General features: G+C 38.9%; 2 protein-coding genes across 4 annotated transcripts; one reads left to right on the top strand and one right to left on the bottom strand.

The window, feature by feature from the left end:
* The first annotated feature begins 11667 nt into the window (after positions 1-11667).
* On the top strand, positions 11668-12366 carry LOC129722050 (anaphase-promoting complex subunit 15). The gene is made up of 3 exons (XM_055675261.1): positions 11668-11888; positions 11956-12049; positions 12105-12366. Exons 1-3 carry the CDS (start codon positions 11769-11771, stop codon positions 12254-12256), a joined length of 366 nt encoding a protein of 121 aa, XP_055531236.1. The 5' UTR covers positions 11668-11768; the 3' UTR covers positions 12257-12366.
* LOC129722049 (RNA-binding protein 1) lies at positions 12290-16364 on the bottom strand. Of its 3 annotated transcripts, none has more exons than XM_055675259.1 (4): positions 16199-16364; positions 15627-15853; positions 15478-15567; positions 12290-14756 (listed from the first exon to the last, which is right to left on the bottom strand). In XM_055675259.1, the coding sequence occupies exons 2-4, from the start codon at positions 15833-15835 to the stop codon at positions 14495-14497; spliced, it is 561 nt and encodes a 186-aa protein (XP_055531234.1). In that variant the 5' UTR covers positions 15836-15853; positions 16199-16364; the 3' UTR covers positions 12290-14494. The 3 variants fall into 3 exon arrangements, with proteins under 3 accessions (XP_055531234.1, XP_055531233.1, XP_055531235.1); XM_055675258.1 differs by having other exon boundaries at positions 12290-14972; positions 16199-16361; XM_055675260.1 differs by having other exon boundaries at positions 12290-12917; positions 16199-16356.
* Between the last annotated feature and the right edge of the window lie 9162 nt (positions 16365-25526).

Below are 25526 nucleotides of genomic sequence, written 5' to 3'. Positions count from 1 at the left end.
ATAACATTCTCACAGCAGATCGTTTAATTGTCTGATAAAGGAGGTAGTTACGAACTTTCCGAAAAAGCTTCACTTTCAAGACATCAAAATAGTCTAGGCTCATAGAAGCAAATATTAGTTGACCTGTTGAGACGGGGAGATTCTGTCAATTTTTTTTTTGCCACTGATGTAGAGGTTGTCATAGCAGGCAGTTGGTATCCACTCATGAAGTCTGTGCCAGGCGTGCTCGCATGTGATTGGTACATTGTTCGTGAAAATACGACCTTGGAACTTTTCATCAATTTTCACTGTTTAACAATCAAGTAACAATGATAAATGAAGAATCACAAAATTATCCATCATTTTATCATTCCAACGGCATATTGATTACTTTGATCCGTCATGTGGTTACATCAGTATTACCGTTTGAAATCTTTCATTCCAACGTTACACCTTGGTTTTAGTTTTCCGCAGAATGTATCTCGATATAGTGCGGTTAGACGTAGTCCTACGTCAAAATAATCAACTCATCCCTTTTTTGAAGTAGAATACTTCTCTCAGGAAGTTCGGCTACATAGGGATGTGAAATGAAAATCTAAAATCGAAAAAAGTGAAAAATATGTCCAATTTCGAATGCTAATAAATCGGTTAGTATTCGATGGATTTCCTTCGTTCTTGCAGCAATAGATTGGAAAATCTTCTAAGATTCTTCCCAAAATAAGATAATTGTAATTTTATTATTCACACTATTGTACTATTGAAAATAGTCAAGCCTTGTCAAAACGAAAGCACGGTCGACAGGATCATATACCTTGCAATTGAAAACATGCTATTTGGCCTATATAAGAGCCTGTTTCAGCCGGAGCCGCTCATAATAGTTCTAGACAGCGACAACAGCAGTCGTCCTTCCTTAGCAGCAGTAGTAGCCCTGTGGTTGGTCACCACGTCTCAGGAGCAGCGCGGTTTTTCTCAGCGTGTGTCGCCAGAAAGCCATTATTCCCCCCGTGTTGGGGCAGCATGATGATTGCCATCGGGAAATCCAATTTCGGAAATCAAAATGCCTTTTTTAAGGCAAATAAACAAGTCATTGAAAGTTAATAATTTTTGTCAACGTATGCAAGCATTCTGTGTTGCATCCTAGCAATTCAAATTTGTCGCACCTGTCTAATTTACTGAATGTGAAATAGCTTCCACAGTGCATGTTGTCCGTGTATCTTAATTCCCCCAATGTTAGGGCATCTTAAAGGTTGTAATTAGCAACCGATTTTGAACCGCAACATGCTTTTTTCAAGGCAAATAAAAAAATAATTGAAGGTTAATAATTTTCTGGCATCAACACAAGCAGACATTCTGTGTGGGATGCAATCAAATTCTGTTGTAGTTGTCTAATTTTTACTTTCACTTTATTAAGTAAACCCCCCACTGTAGGGGCAGCGCAGAGGCTGCGATCAGCATAGCCGACATTGAATAATTAACTGCCCTGTTAGTACGCATTAGCAAAAGCAGTTAGTTCGACTATGCAGAGCTAATATGAAGTCGATTCAATCAATCAGCATAAACAGAATTTCTTCGTCTCCCAGCTGCCAAGTTGCAACATGATGCAACACGCAACAGCGAGCAAACGAAATCGCTTGATGTTACAAACCGCAATAAGATACGGGTTAAAACCGTTGCGTGTGTGAGAGCACCATCGGTGTTTATTCGCTGGATACACTATCTACTGTCTACTGAACGCAATAATCTGCTTACATGCGACACGGGGACGGGAACATTTTCTTCAACCAAGCTGCACAACACGACACAAAACATGTTATTTTGTTGCTTCAATGAGAGTGCTATCGGTCCGGCTCGACAAGAAATCATTTTTGTGCATCCGTGCTACGAAACTGAGGAAAAACTTTAGAAACTGAAAAAAGAGGTGGAGCTTATCAAATGATCGCTCTGAACCAGAATGAAGTCACACATATTTTTCAAGTTATATCATTCCACCACGTACGTAAAATAATTCATTCCTATTTTCATCCCTATATAAGAGCCTGTTTTAGTAGAAGCCGCTCATAGTAGTTCTGAACAGCGACGACAGCAGTCCTCCCTTAGCAGCAGCGGGAGCGAGCAGTGGGTACCATTGATAGCGGATAGCGGCCACAACTGTGGCATGGCTGTGAATAAGCGTAGCAGTTTCAGCGGATCTCACCATAGATAGCAGCAGGGCCAGCAGATGCAGGTACAGCGGATACCAATGGCGGCCACAACTGTGGCATGGCTACGGATAGCGTTGCAGGTGCTCAGCAGTTGGGCCAGCGTGTAGCGGCCACAACTGTGGCATGGCTATGCATAGCGTAGCTGTTGCAGCGGGTATATCAGAATCGATAGAAGCAGGGTTAGCTGATGCAACGACACTCCATTCACTAAAATGCTGTTTCAGTGTGGTAGCGGGAAGCATCAGCAGCAGGCTTGCATGAAGTGAATACATCAGCCAGCAACTTTCTCTAAGGCCTCTGCCATAGTAGACGCGAAAAGCGGCGCGAACCGATTCGCTCGGCCGTAGGTTGATGTACAGCTCTACTGATGGCTGTACATAAACCTACAGCTGAGCGGATCGTTTCGCGTCTATTATGGCAGAGGCCTAATGGGACAGTTGTATCAGTTTGTTCAGAAGATTATTATTGTCGGTAATATTATAGAGATGCGATTGCGTAAATCCGATTTTGAATTGAGCAATTGTTCTTTTGAGAACAAATAAAACACTTATTTGAAGAGTTAATAGCTTTTGGTACCAATAGCAGTATAGTGACAGCCTCAGCGGTAGATGCAGATGCAGCCGGTACTTACCTGAGGCCGATGTAAAGGTAAATGGGAGCAGCACGGCGAAACAGTTCGGGTTATGCTGAGACGCGCGTCATTTTTCGTTGTTGATATTCCCCACATGAAACGAAGCGCTTTCGTATGATAGCGGTGGTATTAGCGGTAGATGCATTTGCCAACACTTCCTCCAGTAAAGCCGTGTCTAGTTTCCAATGTGAAAACACCTTTCTCATTGTGTTGACCGTGCGTCCTCACTATCAAGGTAACATAGAGATGTAAGATAAACACTACATCCTATGATAAATTGAACAATTGTCCTTAAAAGGACAACAAATGAATAAATGAAGATTTAATTTTGAATTAGAATACTTCTCTCAGGAAGTTCGGCTACATAGGGATGTAAAATGAAAATCTAAAACTGAAAAAATGTGAGAAAAATTTCAAATGCTAATAAATCCGTTAGTTTTCGATGGATTTCCTTCGTTTTTGCAGCAATCGATTAGGAAATCTTCTAAGATTCCTACCAAGTGCATGAAATTGCAATTTTATCATTCGAACTATTGTACTATTGAAAACTCTTAAGCCTTGTCAAAACAAAATTCGACCTCTGATTGGTCGTTATACCGCGCTTTCCCAAGCACGGTCGGCAGAGTTATGGACCTAGTAAATTGGGAATGCATCATTTGGCCTATATAAGAGCTTCATCAGATAATAAACACACATTTCATCGGATATTAAATTGAACAACTGAAATTTGAAGAACACAGATGATTATTTGAAGGGTTAATATTTTTCCGTTTTGCGCTTTAATCCAAAGTTAATTATCTTCATCTACATGCATACTCTGACTATTATTACGTGTCTGCGTCGCTTAGTGTTTGGCTACGGTCATGCAGAACGCAAATAACGGCGCGAGGCGATTCGGCAAGACGAAATCTGTTGAAATGTATAGCTCTACTTCGCCTTAAAAAGAGCTGTACATTTCACCACGGTAAGGCGAATCGCATCGCGCCGGCATTCGCGTTCTGCATAACCGTAGCCTTTGTTCCGTTCCCGTTTAATGATGTCGTATTAAATGTGCATATTACAATTCGGCAGCACATCAACTTCTCATTTGCACAAAATTTAAAAATATTCAATGAACTTCATTCAAAATATCAGACAAAAAGAAATTACAATACTGCCAATGAACGGTCAACGTTTATTTACTAGAAAAAATGACTGACACGCAAGCAGCCGGGTTATCTTTCTTTTAAAAGTATTCTACTTCAACCTTGCGGTCGTGGCTTTGCATACAACTACAACTTCTTGTGATTTTTTCAACATGCTTCAGTGTTCTGTGCAAATTATATGAGCCTCTTTGTTACACACGATGAGTATGCCAAAACTGGGACACGGCGTGTAAAAAGAAAAACTTTATTTAAAAAAAAATGGGCATCGCCAGAATCTTCACCATTTGAAAATATAGCTTTTTACCTTTCATTTGAGACCCTCTGGAAAATCATCCATCGCGGGCTTTCGAACAACTTTTTTCTTTCTTTAAAAAGTATTCTGACAGCAAAGCGTTTAACTACCGAGAGGATAGTACGGTGCTACAAATTAAAATAAAAAAATGCAAGAAATTTTGAAGTGACGCAGTGAAGGTTGTAAGTTTAGTCGAGTGCAACTTTCGCTCATACTAGAATTTTTTCAGACACCCCTAAAAATTGAAATTATGGGTAAAATGCCGGTTTTTTCACCTCAGCACATGGAATTTTTTTTTAACTCATTTGTTTTCCAACCGATTTTGTATGTTTTAGCCGTTTTGGAAAGGGAAAAAATAGAGTTTTCAAAATATATACAGGTTTGTACTAACTTCATTGAAATATGTTGAGTTATTCGAGCGTAAATCTAATTTAATAAACTTTTCCAAGCAAATTTTCAGCTTTACTTGAAATTTGTCAGTTATTTTTGTAAGAAATGTACTACAAGCACACAAACACTTCGAAACTACATTCAATTATGGATAAAATCCCTCGGAGCCCGAGGAATACAGCCCTATGTGCCAGTTCGTTATATCCTCGCTCAGCGAAACTTGCCATACATGCTACTTGTTTATAGCTATTTGAAGAGCATCAAGGTGCCCATTTAACAGCGAAACGAATCACAGATAAAAAAAAACATGTTAGTTTTAGTAATAGATTTAGTTTCAGCTCGTAGTCGGCAGCGAGGATTAAAAATTTGCCTTTAGCTTATAAGATATTTTTTTTGTGGTCCTCGTGGTTCTGTGGTTAGCGATGTTGATCGGCTAGCTCTCCCACACGGTTGTGATATCGGGTTCGATTCCCGATCAGGTCGAGGAACTTTTCGAGCTGGAAATTTTCTCGACTCAGCACTGGGGCAAGGTGTATCGTTGTACTTATCCTACAACATGCAAAATGTGCCGAAAACAATATCGATAACGAACTCTCTCAACTAATCTAGTTGATCGAGACCGCATTAGCCCCCAGGCTAGCGTGCGATATTGTTTTTATAAGATATTTTAGACCATAAGGCATTAGACTTAATTGGCTCCGTAAAACGTCAATTTGTATTGTGCCGTGAAAAAAAAATTATGAATGAAATAGAAGCTGTTCTATGTAAATCGGCAGATACTTTGCTGAATTATCTGTTTCTTAAGCAAATCAGAATTTTTCACTCTCATCGAAAAATAATATTTGGACTGTTTATTTTACGGTGCTATAAATGAAAAAATGCAAGTACTTCTGATGTGACCAAGTGTTGGTTGTAGCTCTAGTCGTGTGTTTTTTACGTACGAACTTGAAGTTTTTCAAATACCCTTAAAATTTGAAGTTATTGTCAAAACTCCGCCTTTGGACCGTGGTTCACATGTTTATTTTCAACTCTGTCATTTTTCCATAAATTCTTTATATATAGATCGTTTTGAAGAGTGAACATCCATGAATGACGCAGCTTTTTTTATCCCCCCCATAGTTGCAGTTTTTTTAGTTTCATATTTGATACGTAGCTTGGCTTGACTCCCCCCCCTCCCCTTCCTGTCTCATTTCGTCACAAAACTGCAAACCCCCACTTTCCCCTCGAATGCTACGTCATTTATAAATGTTCCCAAAGGCGAAAAATAGGGCTTTCAAAATGTATAGATAGATCTACAGATTTCACTTAGGTGTACGTGTAATGAGAAGTTTTAAAAAAATTAAAATATATTAGGTTTTTTTTAATTTGAAAACAAATTTTCACACATTTTTATAAAAATGTACTTTAAATACTCTATAATTTGTTACAATCTACACAAGGTGGTATCAGAAGTTGTTGCATTTTCTTCCATTTGTAGCACCGTGGAATAAACAGCTCAAATATTATTGTTCGATGAAAATCAAAAATTCTGATTTCCTAAGAAAACATGTTACTCAGCGATTTATCAGCCGATTTACAAACAAAAGCTTCTATTTTATATCGTAATTGAATATAGTTTCAAACTGCTAGTGTACTTATAGTACTTTTCTTACAAAAATAAAAGACAAATTTCAAGTGAAGTTGAAAATTGGCGTGGAGGAGTCAAAAAAATTAGATTTATGCTCGAAAAACTCAACATATTTTAATGAAGTTAGTACCAACCTGTATATATTTTGAAAAATTCTATTTTTCCAAAATGGTTAAAACATTCAAAATCGGTAGAAAAACAAATAAATTAAAATAATTTCCATGCGCTGAGGTCAAAATACCGGCATTTTGACCATAACTTCAAATTTTAGGGGTGTTTGGAGAATTTCCAGTATGAGCGAAAGTGGCACTCGACTAACTTACAATCTTCACTGTGTCACTTCGAAAGGTCTTGCATTTTTATTATTTTAATTTGTAGCACCGTACTATTCTCTCGGTAGTTAAACGCTTTACTGTCAGAATACTTTTTAAAGAAAAAAAAAAGTTGTTCGAAAGCCCGCGATGGATGATTTTCCGGAGGGTCCCAAATGAAAGGTAAAAAGCTGTATTTTCAAATGGTGAAGATTTTGGCGATGCCCATTTTTTTAAAATAAAGTTGTTCTAGGATACACGCCGTGTGGGAATGTTTATTTTCTTAAAATTGCCGCAATAGTTTGTTATTATTGCTCAAGGTAGAAGTATGTTGAATCGTTGAATTTTCAATTGCTAATCACTCGGTAATAGGTAATGCGTCACTTGGGGAAACATATCATCATGTTTGTTATAGTGACGAAAACATAAGATAGTGTTTTCATAAATAACGCATTAACTATTCCCGAGTCTTGTGGCACTGAAAATTCGTAGTCGATCACCTTAAGGGACGTCAGTCACTTTTTCTCGATGGGCCAGATTGATGCTGTTTCAATTATTTCAAGTTGTCAAGCGTTTGTTTTATATTTTATAAAGATTTTTTTTGTTGTTAGAGTTCAGCACAGAATGAAAATAAAAAGTTGTCAGTTGTAGTGATCGTAATTGGTTCGAATCTTCCTGTTCCACCTTCGGACGCCCCAAAAACTGAAACAAAATGGATTATATTTAGGGGAGGAGTACCAGTTATGACAATACCTAAAAAATGTACCAGTTATGGCATGAACCAGTTATGGTCTATGGAGTTTGAATGGTGTATTGCCATAACTGATACCATTGCGCTTATGCGATACAACCATAACTGGTGCACTTGCCATAACTGGCTCACACATAGGGTAGTGGTGATAAATAAAGTTTTTCTTTAACTTTTAGTATAATAACTGATATATCTTTTCAAGCGCAAACTAGTGCCAAAACGACCTGAAAATCAATTGTAAAGACAGCGGTTAACCAACCAAGAGCTAGAACAAACATTCATGCTCATAAAAAAACATTGAAAATCGTGTGTACAAATTAGAATCAAGATACGTCAAAGCACTAGCGACATCTGTCTTATGGTGTCCCAGTTGCACTACATAAATGTTGCCATATTGATATTTCATTGATATCAGTGCTCGGTTTGTGCGTTTAAAATAACGGGTCTAGGGTTTTAAACATTCTTTGAAAAAATGATGAATGTCTTGATTAACAGGTGAAGTACCGTAAACTGGGGTGACTTTGATCACTTTTATTTATTGTATCTCAAATATTTTCAGAATATACTGAAAACAATATTCTTTGATATTTTTAAAATAAGTACTGGCATGCATTGAAAAAGATTCAGTCACTACTTCAAAAGTTTAGCAACAATTTTGCTGTTTTTAAATATGCTCTAAAAATTTTACACCAATAATCATTCCGGGGTGACTTTGATCACTTCATTGTTTTGATGAATTTGGAGTAACACTTTGCTACTTTCACTAAATTGAACAGCCTTAAACGACTTAAACGAGTTTATAAATATGGAAAGCAATTTGGGGGCCATTCACATTCTACGTGAACAGTTTATAATGGCGAATGTCCAAGATTCATACAATTTTTTCAGAATATATATGAATAATTATTCACTGAGAGAGAAGGTGGTCTAAAATCGTCAAAAACTAGTCCACGAGGAATATGACTTATGAAATTGTCCAAATTTGCATGTTACTTCACGTCTTGGGTTTTTGTTAAGAAGAAATATGTAATACGCTGTGGAGAAAATTGGAACTCAACATTGCCTTCGAGGAAAAACTTGCAAAAATAACAATAAAATGTATTGTTATAATATTCGTCATCTTAAGAACTAATCTGGGAACAAAATAAAAACACTTTACGTATTGCAACTTGTTGTTTTGAATCTGCTTGAACCGATTGTTTGTATGCAACAAAAATCGCCAAAAATACACTTTATTTTCAAATAATATTTTAGCATGAAAAACACTCTTTAAATAGCAGAAAATGTATGAATAGTAGCAATGCGAACATATATCCACACAATCAGTGAAGATTACGACAAATCCCAAGCACTACGAGCGCTTTTTTACCACATTTTCAGAAAAGAGGTATAGTGATCAAAGTCTCCCCGGTGATCAAAGTCACCCCAGTTTACGGTACCTGTGCAGTGTTATCGGATTGTGAATTTATTAAATAGAATTGATTAAGCTGACCTCGCTTCGTGACGTTTATTTCATACCCATGCTGTAAGTGGCCCCGCTTTTTTTAGTTCATTTTTAGTTCACGAGACAGAGACATTTTCTTCCACATTAATTATTATGTACGAAAAATTTATATAATCACCTTATGGTTCTTGAGTTGCAGGTTGGAAGACGGTCAAAATTCTTCTCGTGTCGTATGGAACAGACAGCAGAAGTGCAGTACTCTCATCCACGCAACAGTATATCGCGCTGTTGGGTCCTGCTCTAGCCTCATAGGAATAAAAAAATTCTGGTTTGAGTTAAAAAATCTGCTGTTAACCCTTTATAAGACCGTGGAAACTGCGCTAGGAACCGACACATGTTCAGTAAAACGTGAAAAAAATGTAAATTCATCCCCAAATTAACATTGCACACTTCTATCATTTTCCGAAAACTTGAAGTGTTGCAAGATAACTTCAGAAATCCATGGTTAAACAATATTTGTAAACAATATTCTAGGTGCAAGAAAAAAAATTTTTTTGTGGCAATATAGTTTCCGCTGTTTTATAAAGGGTTAAGGAGAGCAAATCGTCTTTTTTAAGACGTTTGAATATTTCGAATAAAGTATGTTCGATTTACTACAATGGATCCAGCAATTCCCTTTTCCCTCTCAAATCTTCACCATTTCGAAAATTTGTCAGTGGTTTATTACATACAGCGAAGTAAATGTAGGTGGGGAGATAGCGCAAGAAGAGCGCTTAACCCTCTAGTGCCCAGTGCCGCCTTTGGATGGTCTTCAGTTGAACCTCTAAAAAGCTTTATCAATACTTGAAAAATGTTTATAAATTGGAAGTGATTTTTTCGAAGTCCGTCTGAAAATTAGCTTGGGCACTAGGGGGTACAGCTGCAGATATGTCATTAATTTATCCTTGTTCAGACTACGCCGCATATCACCTGATATCGCCAGATGATATCGGATATCTACTACAGTCAGATGATATGGTTTGACATTTGCTTTGGTAATTGAAAAACCTAAATTAATCCACCTAGCGGTCAGACCCAGCCTTTCTCATTCGAACTTTTATTAGTAAAAATAGATTTACATGAACGCTTCAATCCAATAAATGTATGTCACTCTTTAGGTTCTAAAACATTGATGTTGTAATCTATACATATAAAAATGCAGTCCGGTCTGTCTGTCTGTCTGTCTGATTCATATAGGCTCGAAAACTACCGATCCGATCGACGTGAAAATTTGTATGAAGGAGTTTTTGGTCCCGATAAAGGTAGTTGAGACCCCTCCCTCTTCTGGAAAGGAGGGGTCCAATACAAATGAAACACACATTTCTGCACAACTCAAGAACAAACCAAGCAAATGAAACCGAATTTGGCATGTGGATGTTTTAAAGGGTGATAAATATGTCCATAATGGTTCGACGCCCCTCCCTCTTATGGAAGCACATGTTTCTGCACAAGTAGTCTTTGGAATATGTTCCTTTTCATAGCTGGATTTCACATTTTTAAACATAACAGGCAAAGCAATAGTCCGATTGCAAAACAAATCAATAGGGTCTTATGGGACAACTAGACCTTCCATTTGACACTGATTTTATGAAAATCGGTTCAGCCATCTTTGAGAAACATGAGTGAGATTAAGTAGTTTTCAAAACACGTTTCTTGTCATAACTTTTAAACCACATGTTCAATCTTTATGAAATTCAAAAGTTAAGGGTTTTTAAGGTAGCCCGCTCATTTGAAATCAATTTTGTTCAAATCGGTTGTGTAGTTTTCGAGATAATGATGTTTCATGATTTTTACATTTTGAAACATAACCTCTAAACTAAAAATCCGATTACAATGAAATTTAATAGGGTCTTATGGGACAAAGAGACCTTTCATTTGCAATTAATTTCATGAAAATCGGTCCAGCCATCTCTGAGAAAAGTGAGTGAGAATAAAAATCTGCACATACACACACACACACACACACACACACACACACACACACACACACACACACACACACACACACATACAGAAAATGCTCAGCTCGTCGAGCTGAGTCGAGTGATATATGCCATTCGGCCCTTTGGAGCACTTTTATACTTTCGGTTTTGCAAGTGATTGCTATACCTTTCTAGGAGAAAGGCAAAAAGAAGAAAACAAAAACAAGTCAAAGCAAAACCAAGACAACAAGAGAAATGCAATTAGGATAGAGGTGCCAACTAGTTGGCTCGCGCCAATGCGAACTCTCATATGCAATTGTCAAAATGTGCGAGATGAAAAACGCAAAAGAATTTCCTACCTTCTTACTCGCATGCAACGCGACTTGCGAAATTTTTAGGGTTGTGTCAAATGTCTTTTGGCCGGGTTGCCAACTGATGTAAATCAGGTTTTTATTGATTTTCGAACGTGATATCCGCGATATCATGTGGCTGAGGTACTATCCGATGACAGCTCGATTGTATGGGATATCAGGTAATATGGATGGTGAAATGGCCTCGATAGCACGAATCGCCTGATATCAGGTGACATGCGGTGTAGTGTGAACGGGGTATAAGGTGTTTGTAAAGACAATAATAAACCAAACAGAAATAAGCATGATATCATACTAAAAAAAACAAACCGTGCTTACGATCCATTTCGCTTTCTGGACTTAAGTCCATACAGTAAATCCTCGGTAAAGTTAACTTTACCGAGGATTTACTGTAGCGCGCATGGTTCTGTTGCGCGCAACTTGTTTGATGGTCTGCGGATTTGAGAATAGAATCGTAATATCAGAGAAAATCATCAAATTCAATGAGGGAAACTTTTTCGTTACCCTGTTAAAGATAGAGATGCTCTTAATGTTGTCAGTGCATTACTCAACCCTGCATGAGCTGTCAAAATAAAAATTTCGTTTTGTGTACAATTTTTAGCTGCAGACAGAACAAACCGATTTCATTGAGCTTTTGTATTTGTATTTGCGAAATTCGTTTGAAAATGCTCCCGTTTTTCCCATCGTTGCGGCCTGCTGTGGCCAACAATCTGTGGTTCGCCGTGGACGAATGCTGCGACGAGGACGCCGAAGTGAACGCAATGGAATCGGAGCACCAGGAATGGGTATAAAATTTTAAGCTGAACACCTACCTCGAATATCGTTTGATCCTTATTGTTCTAATGCACACAGCTAAACCGTATGACACAGATTGGTGCCGATCTGGCACCGATAGGTAAAAACACCAACGAACATGCTGACAATATGGACTCGGAGGATGAGGATGGTGAGCAATTTGAATTTTCCTTTGTTGATGAATTCTTATCTAAACCGCATTTTAGCAAACGACGAAAGTGACGACTCGGACAACTCGGATGAAGATGACGAGGACATGGACGACATCAATAATGCTGCCCGGCCAAACGAGCGGCTTGTGATGGAACCGGCTTACAACAATACCGACGATGAGATACAGCCCAACGATACGCTGTGAAGTTCACTCCTTTCGTCGTGATAAATTTAGGTGTTACAATCATTACTATATCTCACTTTATTTATATGTAGGTTTTGATAACTAATAAAAATACATGTACGATTCCTATATATGTGTTTAGGACTCTAATAGTATAATATTCATTTTTTCTGTTTTCTGGGTGTTAGTACCCGAACCAAGGAATCGAGAAATGCGTGTCCCTTCATCCGGTTTGAAGAGCAAATAAAACTGTTAGTGAGTTGATAAATATCGTCTAAAACACTAGGTTTTTTTGTTTTGCTCCGGATCTAACTCGGATAAAAGTAGGGTGTCACTAGCTTACAAACTATTTTAAATGTTTTTTTCATTTGTTGTGTTGAAAAATGAACTGTTCTCGGTCCGAACTGTTACAGTGTAGTATTCCAAGAAGACTGTAATCCTGTCTGTAACCATAAAATCGAACAACTACACGATTTGAACTTTAGTTTTTCTTTCTCGTCACTTTTTAAGGATAGGATTAAGTCCTGTCAAGAAAATCTTAAACTTTTTTTCTGCAATAAATGTGTCCTTCCGGAAAATTGCTCAGCGCCGTTCGCGGGATCCACTGCGGCTGCGACGATCACGCTCGCGGTCACGGCTCAGGCTGCGAGAACGGGAACGGGAACGACGTGGTGAACGGGATCTGTCGAGAGAAGTGCGCGATAATCGCGGGGGGAGAAAGAGAGAAAAATACGACTTGATGAGATTAAACAGGTCAATCCAGTTGACTGTTATGGTTGATGGTGAAGTGACTTTTTTTGTTGTTTTATCGATGAAAGCCACGAAGAGTCCGAAAGAGGCGTTACCGCACTACCGAACCACAATTTTCCCCGCTGTGTGAAGTCTTATGTTCGGAAAAGGTGGGCCGTCGATGTCTATCACAAGTCAGTGACCGTCGCATAATATCCGGAAGAGGGTAGATGCTCTTTTTGATTTTTCCTTTTGAGAATACAGATGTGTCTGAGAAACGGCAATTTTGAAGGCTCACAGGATGTGCGGCGACTTTGTTTTATAGGAAAGGTGAAATAAATTAACTATTTTTTTAAACGAAAGTAGCAGAACGACTGAATCGCCCAACAATCGAAGCCGGAAGCACCAGCCGATGATCGTAATATGATGGGTGATGAGAATGATTAATGTGGTTGTCTTTGGCCCTAGACACGAACGTTGCGTAGTCGTGTTACCGGGAAAGGAACAAAATAGGAAAGGTTTACACGCACACACACAGTGTTGATATTTCCAATTATTCGCGATATAAAGAACCAACTTGAATGAGATTTTTGTGGACAAATTGTACCAAGGATATGCAAGGATGGGGAAGTCGTGATAATGAGATCTGTTAGAGGAAAAACGGAGAAAAGAAAATTAGGACACATGTGAATGAGACACGGTACTCACACACGCGTAGCACATAGACGTTCAGAAAAAATCTAATAAAAACATTAGCTAGAAAAAACCTTCTCTTGAACAGAAAAGAAAAAGAAAACAAATACAGGAATTCAAATCATCCTACCTTTTCCAAGTAAATGTCTGTTTTGCAGGCATTTTGTATTTTGATATTGGGGAACGAAGCCTGTGGCATAACTGTAAAAAAGCTAGGATGTGTTGTGGTGGTGACTGACGAGTTGAGGCTGGCGCACGCCCACTGTCGGTGGTTGTGGTGACGACGGTGGTGGTGACACATTTTTTTGGTGGGGACACAGACGAGACGAAGCGATCGGCCACTTTGTGTTCTGTTTGAAGAAGGTGCCGCGCGGTTTTTGCTCGAATCCGCTGACGATGACGGTTATGCGCGAAGAAGAACACGCGGTCTGATGATTAGCTGGGCGCACTACTCGATTCTAGAAGCGGTTGTAGCAGTAGCAGTAGTAGTAGTAGTAGTTGAGGTGGTTTTGTTGGTGATGGTGGTAGTAGTAGTAGTAGTAGTAGTAGAAGGGTTGTCACAATGGTGTTGTTGGTGGAAGAACGATTCGGAAGACCAAGGTGCAGAACCGTTTGCACTTGCACTGATTGCTGGCAGATCGCTTCGGGCCGAGAAGTTGGGGAGAAGAGTTGGAAGATCGTCGAGATGTACGCTGCGCGATGAGTTGAGGAGCCGTTGATCCAATGTATGATCACTGACACGGCTGTTGACGTGGGAGTGTCTCTGCCGGAGACGCTCTGTTCGACCTTCGAGGGTCGAGTTTCATTACCCAGGTTGATCAGTTACCCACAAAACTCTCAGGTTGGAGGTATAAATTTTAAAAGTTGATGCTGCAGTTGAGAGCAAGTGTGTTTGGCGCTTGTTTTCAGCGGCAGCAGCAGCGGCGATGTCGTCGAACGTTGCAGCAGCTGCCAAAATGCTGACGTTGGCGACTGTACCAGCGGTCGCAGATGCTGTAGGAGCAGCAGTAGCAGCAGCAGCAGCAGTGGTTGCACTTGTTGCAGCAGTGTTGATTGGGAGACTACTTGAAGAGCTTGCGCGACGAAAGAGCGAACAAGTCTAGAAGAGATCGAAGAGGCTGAAGAGGTCTTTTTGGTGGTGGTGATAGTGGTGATTTTTTTGGTTGTGGTGATGGCTGTAGTTGTGGTGGTGGTGGTTTTGGTGGTGGAGTTGATGGTTGCACTAATTTCAATAGTAGAACTACTAGTAGAAGGTTGGTTAGATGAAGTTCTGTGGCGGAAGTTGCTGACGCTGAGTTTCATAGAAGAGCTTGCCCTGAAATTTGGTTGATCACCGTTGGTTAAAATTGGTTTTGTATTATATATTGCTTCATATTGTTTAGAATGTACGCTTAAAACAAAATTGCCTACAAATAAAGTAATGCAAGGAACGCAAGGTGATACTAATGTAACATAATACTGGTAACATAAATTAAATGCAATCAAGCGACGCTGTTAGGTGGCAATTCTGCTTCATCAGAAGTGTAATAGAAGTAAATCATAAACATTTACTCTGAGTTATTTGGAAAATAGACTCACAATTGCCACCTAAATACCATCTAAAGCATCCACTTTTGCGCATTTCGCCTAAACACAGTTTCCGTAAACGTAAAAACGAAAATGGTTTTCAACGAACTCGATAATGAATATATCTTTCCTCGTTTAGACGTAGTATTTGGAACGGTAAAATCCTATTTTTAGATCGTTGGATGGGAAGAAAAATCAATCGCTCGGACTGATGATTTCTTCCCATTTGGGTCACAACAAAATCAATAGCTTACCTGTACGAGCGACGAGGCCGCCTGGTTCTGTCATCTCGCCGAGTGCGACCGGAGGACATCTCAACCCGAATACGGGTTCCACAGCATCTCCTATAAATCATAATAGAATTGAAATTTAAACATAAACAATGCAGAAAAATCACACTCACGTGCCATCCAGCGAGCGGACCGCATCCTCTGCGTCGCGTTTATCCTCAAACTCGACAAAGGCGAAACCGGGTGGGTTACGGGCGACCCAAACATTTCGCAGTGGACCGTACTTTCCGAAGGCGCTCTCAATTTCGTGCTTCGATGCTGACGATCCCAAATTGCCAACGTACACCTTGCACTGGAGATCCCATTCACGGTAGCGTGCCATTTTTGTGTCTATTTTTTCCTGTGTCGAAAAATAGACTGTTTAGTCAATATTGCTGCAGGTGCTCATCCGCTGACGTCACAAAGAAATCCCTAGTGGCACTGAACTAGCGTCGATCGAAAGCTCTGATTGAGATAACTATAAACGTAATTGTGGCCTTCACGTATAATTGAAGATTTAAAAAAAAAAAAAACTCAAAACCTGCGACGGAATTTCAACACAAACCAAACGACGCGTATTGACCTTTTTAGTGGCTCAAAATGGCCGCCATAGGTAGAAAAATTTTCCATCATACTCCCAGAAAGACGAAAATTCAATAGCGAAATACTGTACGAAATTGTCTCAAGCAGCGATAGAAACACTTACCTTTAACAGAATTTACAATCGTTGTAAGTTTTAAACTAGATTGAACACAATTAATCACTTTTTGCACTGGTTTTTCTCACTTTTGCAGCAGCTTCCTAAACAAACGTGTGCAGAGCACAGAAATCGCTGATGAACAACTTTTTTACTTCGTTCTCTTCAGGTTTCAACTTCTGATGTTGAAATGAAGGAAGCAAAAAACGAAAAGTGCGATGATGATTTTCAGCAGGGTTGTGCTGTGCTATCAAATGTGTACACCTTGCATTAAATGCGCCATCTGAACGTGAATTATTTAACGCTGGATTGTAAACCACTGCCGATTCGACAAATTTAATTGATTTTGGGAAAGATTAGTGTTAAGCTGGGAGGGAGAAACGGATACGAAGCTGTGTGAGTGTCAAAATGAACCAGAATGAGCTGTCACTGACTGTCAATTTGAACCAAGAGAAAAAAGCGTTGTTTTTGTAAAGAATATTGTTATAACAGAACGGTATCGCGTTGCTTGAAAATGTATTCATCGCAAACAGTTTTTGTATTCATTGTCGTTTTACAAAATATTTTGGTTTTGTTTTACGTGAGGAAATAAATTTCATAAGCTTTAAGTAATAATCATGTTAGCCAACCTCGAATCTTAAACTTGCGTTTTTTTCTGGATTTAAAGCTTTGGTTACTATTTCGAACACAATTCATCACGACCGAATGTTAATTCTCGTTTCACAGAATAGTGAGATGTAGGATTGTAAAATTTTTTAAACTGCACGAAACTGAAAACATCATATCAAGAAGACTGGCATCTCTGGATCGAACCCATACAAATGACAAGCGTCAAATTGCAGACAGACGTCCAAGCTGAGTTCCAAACTTGTGTAAAGTTTTTTGTAGTAACAATCCGTAACCAGATAGCGCTACCAGTACCGCCAGCCTCGTACACCAGCAAAAAAAATGTATTGTAGCGATAAGGTCACCAGGCGGCGCTAGTATACAAGTGGTTTATAACGCAATTTACTTTGAAAATTTACACGGAAATTTTGATCAATATTGTTCTTTCTTGGACGTCTGTCTGTGATCAAATCAAACAGCGCACTCCATCTATCAAAGGTGGAAGTTTGCATCACTGCGAAGACTGAGGGGGCGTATGTGGTAGTCCAGCCTGCGCGTTCAGGTTGCATTCGCATCGCCAGCACACACACTAGCATGCATTAGTTCCACTTTTACTCGAAAGACTGCGCTGACAAAACTGTCGCTCAATCTCAGGCAGAGTTCCCAGTCTTCTTGATATGATGTTTTTGATGAAACCCTGAAACCCCTGCCTCACAGGTTACGCATTCGTACACATTTTTAGAAAGTCTGCGCAAATATATATAAAAAACAAAACTCAAAACTCTGAATGCCTTGTTCAGACTACGCCGGATATCACCTGATATCGCCAGATGATATCGGATATCACCTCGAGCGTTAACATTAGAGTGAGCTGATATGATTTGACATTTACTTTGGTAATTGAAACGAGAAGAAAACAAAAACAGATCAAAGCTAAAACAAGACAACAAGAGCAATGGGAGTAGTATAGAGGTGTCAGCGAGTTGGCTGGCACCAACGCGAACTCTCATATGCAATTGTCAACATGTGCGGGATGAAAATTGCAAAAATATTTCCTTCCTTTTTTCTCGCATGCAACGCGTAGTTCGAAATTTGTAGGGTTGCGTCAAATGTCTATTGGCCGTGTTGCCAACTACTTGGAATGTGGTTATTATTGGTTTTCGAACATGATATCCGCGATAGAATGTAGCCGAGGTGATATCCGTTGACAGCTCGATTGTATGGGATATCAGGTAATATGGATGGTGATATGCCCCTCGATAGCACGAATTGATAAAACGCAGACTCGAAAAATTTGTGTTTTACAGACAAATTTGAACATTCAGTATTTCTGATGTTACTAAAATCTTCGTTTGAGTCATGCCTGCGTTATAGCAAGAAGATTGCTACACGCTATCAAAAAACGACGCACGTCTGTGTTCTCTGTTTTGAGTGTAGTATTCGTTTCTCCCTCCGAGGTGTTAAGTACCTATTTTTTTATCGAATCGGCGAGGGATTAACTCGACAACATGTTGTTTAAAAAGGTAGTTACGAAACGTTAATCTTTCGGAAATTCTTCCCAGTGACTAACATGTGTAAAGATATATAATACAGTTTTCACAGACTAACAGACGTAATACTGGAACAAAGCTCCATCGCCACAAAAAACGTTCATTTCAAATCTTCAATCGAATAACAGTCATCGCGCGAAAATATATTATGTAGTTCCCCATTTGACACATGCAGTAACGCTGATGCTGATGTCAAAATACATGACGCAGCGCGAACACGACAGCAGATGGTGCTAGTGTTACTAACGTAAAGTACTGGAATCATCAAAACGAGGTTTTTATTGAAAATTTGTTCGACGTGTTATGTCTGTTAGTCTGTGGATAAATGATTAGTATTAAAAAATATTCACGAATATTGTATAATATTACCGAAATATTTCTCTTAAAAATAAAGTTGTCAAGCCACTAGTACGAACATGTTTATTCGAAAATAAGTCAATGAAATTTATGGAAAGTTCACTCTATTGCAACTGTTTTAGGGCAAACCAACCGAAAATTTGGTACCAGAATCGCTGGTTCCAGAATCAATGCGTGGTAGATCGGAAATATAAGTAGTTTGACAACCCCATCAGTCCCCGGTTACTAATATTTGCATCAAATTTTCAAGTGTGAAGAAAGAACAATGATGTCGAAAATCTCTGCGTTTTTGCCAGTAACAAAAATATGCCAGTGAATTTGTGAAGCTAGCTTTATCTAGTTCGGTAATAAAAAAATTATATCTAGAATTTGAGTCCCCTATTGCCTTTTTCAATATCGAACTGATGCGGCTCCTGGCAATTTTATAATTTTCGACAATTCAACAACTTCTCGATTGCTAACGAAGTCGTCAATGTACATTGTATTAACATTGGAAATGAAATGATGCACCAATTTTGACGGTAGATTTTTGGCCAGCATTGCCAAAACGTCACAGACGTCAATATAAGACAACCTACTGAGCAATGGTATGCTCAAAAAACAAAGTGCATCGCACAACATGGTTCGTTTTTCTAGTGTTAGATAATACTAATGTTTGCCTGGTATGTTCTTGTCTACAGAAACACTATGAAAACATACTTGCTGCTTTAAGGGGTAATATCCACCACATGCTCAAAAAAACAAGCTTCATTTACCTCTCCTTACTTTTTTTTATCTGATGTAGAGCTGCGCTTAGCCTCTTTCGCGATATCAGACATGCGATACTCAGCGACTTTGACGCGGTTGGTGTCCGATCCCACGAAAAACTCAAACTTGCCACTTTGAATATAACTCAAAGTTAAAAAGTATAGAAAAACTCAAACAGAGAACGTATACAACGAGAACGGCTAATCGACTAAAAAAAATCACAGGAGGGTTGTGTGCAAAGCCACGACCGCATGGTTGAAGTAGAATACTTTTAAGCCTGTATCAGACTAGCCGTTGCAGCGGTTGACCGCTACCGATCCGTTCTTTTCGACCAATCAGAGCACAGCGGTCGACCGTAGCTTGTTGCTGTTGGAAAAAATAGAATCATTTCTATTTTTGCCGCCAACCGTTCCCAACGGTTGGCGACTGCTGTCATTGTCATGGCGAAAGCAAACGTGCCTCTTCACACCTACACAAATTTACATTTAGAGACTTGTCAAATAAAAATGTGTGCTTCTCTTTTTGGCACACAAGACAGCCAGTCATAACATTGATAGCACCGACAACGCTGGTTGGCGATGTCAAATTTCGACCAACGCACACTGGCAAAAATGAACCCAAATTCCCACTAATTAAAAGCCGCTGGGCTGGATACCTTAAATATAGCATTTCTTATGTAAAATTGGTCAATAAATTGATAGGTGATATTTTCACTATGTGCAGGGCACGGGAAAGGGTCTATATTCCCAAAAATACGCAAAAATAGGGTGAAAAGAGGCGAAAAAGACCATGAGGCGTGGTGATCAACCACAGGGCAAGTAATTTGTTTGATTTGAAGGCAGCCACATGCGCAACCCGCTGCTATTGTCTGTTACTGCTGAGTGTTGATATCTACTGCTACTGCTGTCAACGTTGTGGACGGTCCATCCAGCTCACCTTCCGACTAATGAATGTAGCTAGTTTTCCCAGAAACACTTTTATAGCCGAAGGGTGTTACGGAGTAGGCCACGCCTTTCAGTTCAGTTTTTCCATTCTCTAATGTTCTTTAGACGAATTATTCCACAATTCGCATATGATTTTTGTATTCAGCGAATAAACACCGATGGTGCTCTCACACACGCAACGGTTTTAACCCGTATCTTATTGCGGTTTGTAACATCAAGCGATTTCGTTTGCTCGCTGTTGCGTGTTGCATCATGTTGCAACTTGGCAGCTGGGAGACGACGAATTTCTGTGCATGCTGATTGATTGAATCGACTTCATATTAGTTGTGCATAGTCGAACTAACTGTCTTTGTAAATGCGTTTTAACAGGGCAGTTTGTTATTCAAAGTCGGTTATGCTGATCGCAGCCTTTGCACTGCCCCTACAGTTGGGGGTTTACTAAATAAAGTAAAAATTGGACAACTACAACTGAATTTGATTGCATTCCGCACAGGATGTCTGCTTGTGTTGATGCCAGAAAATTATTAACCTTCAATTATTTGTTTATATGCCTTGAAAAACGCATTTTGCGGTTCAAAATCGGTTGCTGATCGCAACCTTTGAGCTGCCCTAACAGTGGGGGAATTCAGATACACGGACAACTTGCACTGTGGAAGCTATTTCACATAAAATTAGACATACATACATAAATTAGACTGGTGCGACAGATTTAAATTGCTAGGATCCAACACAGAAATCTTGCTTGCGTTGACAAAAATTATTAACTTTCAATGAATTGTTTATTTGCCTTGGATTTGGATATTTGGATTTCCTGATGGCAATCTTCATGCTGCCCCAACACGAGGGGAATAATGGCAGTCTGGCGACACACGCTGAGAAAAACCGCGCTGCTCCTGAGATGTGGTGACCCGCCACAGGGCTAGTGCTGCTGCTAAGGAAAGACGACTGCTGTTGTCGCTGTCTAAAACTATTATGAGCGGCTTCGGCTGAAACAGGCTCTTATATAGGCCAAACAGTATGTTTCAATTCCAAGGTATATGATTCTGTCGACCGTGCTTGGGAAGCAATCATATAACGACCAATCAGAGGTCGAATTTTTCGTTTTGACAAGGCTTGACTATTTTCAATAGTACAATAATGTGAATAATAAAATTACAATTCTCTTCTTTTGGGAAGAATCTTAGAAGATTTTCCAATCTATTGCTGCAAGAACGAAGGACATCCATCGAATACTAACCGATTTATTAGCATTTGAAATTGGACATATTTTTCACTTTTTTCGGTTTTAGATTTTCATTTCACATCCCTATGTAGCCGAACTTCCTGAGAGAAGTATTCTACTTCAAAAGGGAAATTGTGAGTAAACACGTGCTGTAGAGACGCTGTAACGGTCGAAACTTGATGTAGCGACCCCTATACTTCAAGTTTCGCGATATCGGTCATAGGTATCTTCTACTAGTTTACAAAGCCTCGAAATTAAAAAAAAAAAAACAAGCATCGCCAAAATAAACGAAAAATTTTATTTTGGAGCATAAAAGTTGTTTGGTAAAAATTAATTTAAACGAATTTCGAGTTTAGATCAGTACTTGAGCGATGTAGATTTTGATTCTAGAAAAGTTTTAGCATGATTTAAGCCAATAAAAAAATATGACAAGAATTTTTTTTTTGCGGATATTACCCCTTAAAACTCGTTTCACGCTATCTTTTCACCAACATTTACCTCACTGAGCGAAACCTGCCTCTGACATATTCTGAAATGGTAAAGATTTAACCGAAAAATGAAACCGATGAAACTGCACTAATTTTGCTTTCGACGTGATGCAGCGCAGAATAACAGAGATAACTCTTCGAACAAATGTTCAAGAAAATCATCGTTAGGATGATTCCAGTACTTTACGTTAGTGACACTAGCACCATCTGCTGCCGTGTTCGCACTACGTCTAGTATTTCGATATCAGCGCGAGCGCTCGTGCAGTTGTCAAATTGGGAACCACAAACTATATGAGATTTCATGGTAGCGCCCCAAAACGACGTTGTCGCGCGATGACTGTCATTCGATTGTAAATTTGTTTTTTGTGGCGATGAAGCTAGGTTTGAGTATTACGTCTGTTGGTCGGTGCAATCACCATTATTATCGAAGGGGCGCCTCTTTTTTATTATCCTTTTTTATTTTTAAATGGGATGTTCTATTGAACTAATTTTATGTATATGCGCTCGTCTATTTTCTGTTGGGCAAATATTGACATATGATACATAAACGAAATATAGAAATTGTATTCAAAAACAAGCTCTTAAATCGAGCAATATATTTCTATGAAATTTAAAAATTGTATTGCATTGTGTTGCGTACAGTACAGTCATGCGAAATTAAATATATTCCATCTGACTGTCAAAATTGTTTAAAGTGAAATTTAAGCAACAGACTAGACACCTTTATTTTCATGAAAAATATTTTGATAATACTACTCGATATCGGTAGATATATTTTGATATTTATCGTTTATCTGTCAATTGACAACCCTCAAACGATAATGAAACGTTAATGAGCTAAGATATAAATAGAGGGGTGCCCAAAAATGCAACGATTAATACTTCGTAATATTGACTATTGGAAATACTAATATTAGTCAAATGCAACGACCTTCTCCGAGTCGCTTCAAAATGAATAAATTTACTTGCTTTTTTTGGTCGAAACCGAAAAATTCAAAGTTTCGTCTTAATCGGACTACCCTCTCAAATTACGGGGCTCTACATTTTTCAAATTTTTCGACAAAACATAATTTTTCTTGTTTCAAAAAGCATTATAACGCAGAGACCGTAAGTGCTACAGACAATGTTATTCCCCGTTCACACTACACCTCATATTACCTGATATCAGACGATTCGTGCTATCGAGGCCATATCACCATCCATATCACGTGATATCCCATACAATCGAGCTGCCATCGGATATCACCTCGGCTACATGATATCGCGAATATCATGTTCGAGAACCAATAAAAACCAGATTTGTAGTAGTTGGTAACACGGCCCAAAGACATTTGACGCAACCCTACAAATTTCGAAATTCGCGTTGCATGCGAAAAAGAAGGAAGGAAATATTTTTGACACTCACCGAACGCGACGAGAGACAGGACACAACACTTATTGTTCTTACAAAACATAGAAAAGGAATTTAATTTACCTTTTTACTCGACCGGTTTCGGGCGGGTAAATTAAATTCCATTTTTATGTTTTGTAAGAACAATAAGTGTTATGTCCTGTCTCTCGTCGCGTTCCGTGAGTGTTATCGAGGTTCTTACGTTGGCACAAACCAATTAATATTGTGAAATATTTTTGCTCTTGTCATTTCGCACATTTTGACAATTGCATATGAGAGTTCGCGTTGGTGCGAACCAACTAGCTGACATCTCTACCCTGATTGCATTGCTCTTGGTGTCTTGTTTTTGCCTTGACCTGTTTTTGTTTTCTTCTCTTTTCAATTGCCAAAGCAAATGTCAAACCATATCAGCTCACTTTAGTGTGAACACTCGAAGTGATATCCGATATCATTTGGCGATATCAGGTGATATGCGACGTATTCGGAACAAGGCATTAGACATTACATTTAAAGGTTTTAAAATTTCCAATCAAATGGCATCATCAGATCTTGCGTACAATATCGCCAGTATTGATATTTTTGCGTTTGAATTTCCCAGCATCGTTCAATTGACCGCAGTTGGATACACACGCTCGTCAAAATGAATTCAAAAATGATTAGAAAACAATTCATTAGAAAAAGTAACTTTGTACTTATTCAAAATTGTGTAACTGCAGCATGAGCAAAAAATGTATAATTACCGTAAAACGGGGTGAATAGAAACAATCTCCGATATACTTTGCAGTGCACAAAACATACCGTTATGGCTAGAACGAATGTAAAGGCTTTAAAACATGGGTTTAAGCTACCTCTATCAAGGGTGTAACTACCTTTTTGATAGATAAATAATCTTATTTTTTTATTGATATAAATGTTGCATGTTTCTATTCGCCCCGTTTTTTCTACATAACATAATTGCGGCTTGCATCAGACGGAGCGGATTCGGTTTTTTGTTCTCATTTCAGACCTTTTTGTTCGTAAGTAGTGACCAATATGGGCAGAGAATGTACCCAACATTTTCCAGGCATCATATTACATGAAAAATGTGACTTCATTTCTCAAATATCTTTGTTTTTGTTGTTTCGACCCGTTTGAAAAATATTGTTTTTGAGAAATTTTGATGTTAAGTATTTACTCGTACATGGAAAAAAGAAAAAAAAACCTGATGGGTTCCTGATTTATGCTCCAAACAGAGTTTCAGGTCAACAATGATTGAATGAAAATAAATTTGTTTTCGCTTCTAGATAGATTTTCTTCTAGATAGCAGCGAAAATAATTTTGGCCAGGTTTTCACACTGTGCGACGCTTCTATCTTCAGGAATTTTCATCAGGAATGTTCAAAAAAACATATTTCTGAGCAAAGGCTGCGACCGCTAACTTTAAATGTTTTCCAGTTGAATGGTGTTCGAATTATTAAAATCGAACAATATTTGGCAAGGTTACAGCATTTCAAGGTTGATCAAAATTTTGCATATCATACATATTTTGACTATCCCCTGCAGTATATGCTGGAATATCATCCGATGTGATGTGATATCCATCAAATCAAATGCTCAGAAGTGATGCGTATCCCATCTCTCACGGAGAAATTGGCCGATGTCCTTGGCGCCATAAACGCTTTTTAAACTGCACTTCACTTATTTCAGTGTAGGCTTGATTAGCAGACACGCTGAAACGCGTGTAAACAAGTACTGTAATAGTGATGACAATGACCATAAAGTGCAACGCACATACTCAGACTCCTTCCTCGCACGTATAGCACACTACAAGTGGAGGCCCAGCCAGCAGCTTGATAACGGAACGGAGCGAAACCTTCAGCGCGGCCAACATCGAGCGAGTCAGTGCTAAGGACAGTCAGCAATTGGAATTAACGCCGCTGCAGCAGCGCTGCTATTGGGGTAGGAATCGGTAGCACTTTAAGTAAATGCTTTTCAGGGTTGATGGGGACGCACGGTCGATTGTGTTCGTTTGCGCGTTTTGATATTTGGTTGTGA

This window comes from Wyeomyia smithii, chromosome 2 (assembly GCF_029784165.1).
Source record: "Wyeomyia smithii strain HCP4-BCI-WySm-NY-G18 chromosome 2, ASM2978416v1, whole genome shotgun sequence".
NCBI lineage: Eukaryota > Metazoa > Arthropoda > Insecta > Diptera > Culicidae > Wyeomyia > Wyeomyia smithii.
This window is presented reverse-complemented; position numbering and strand designations above follow the sequence as displayed.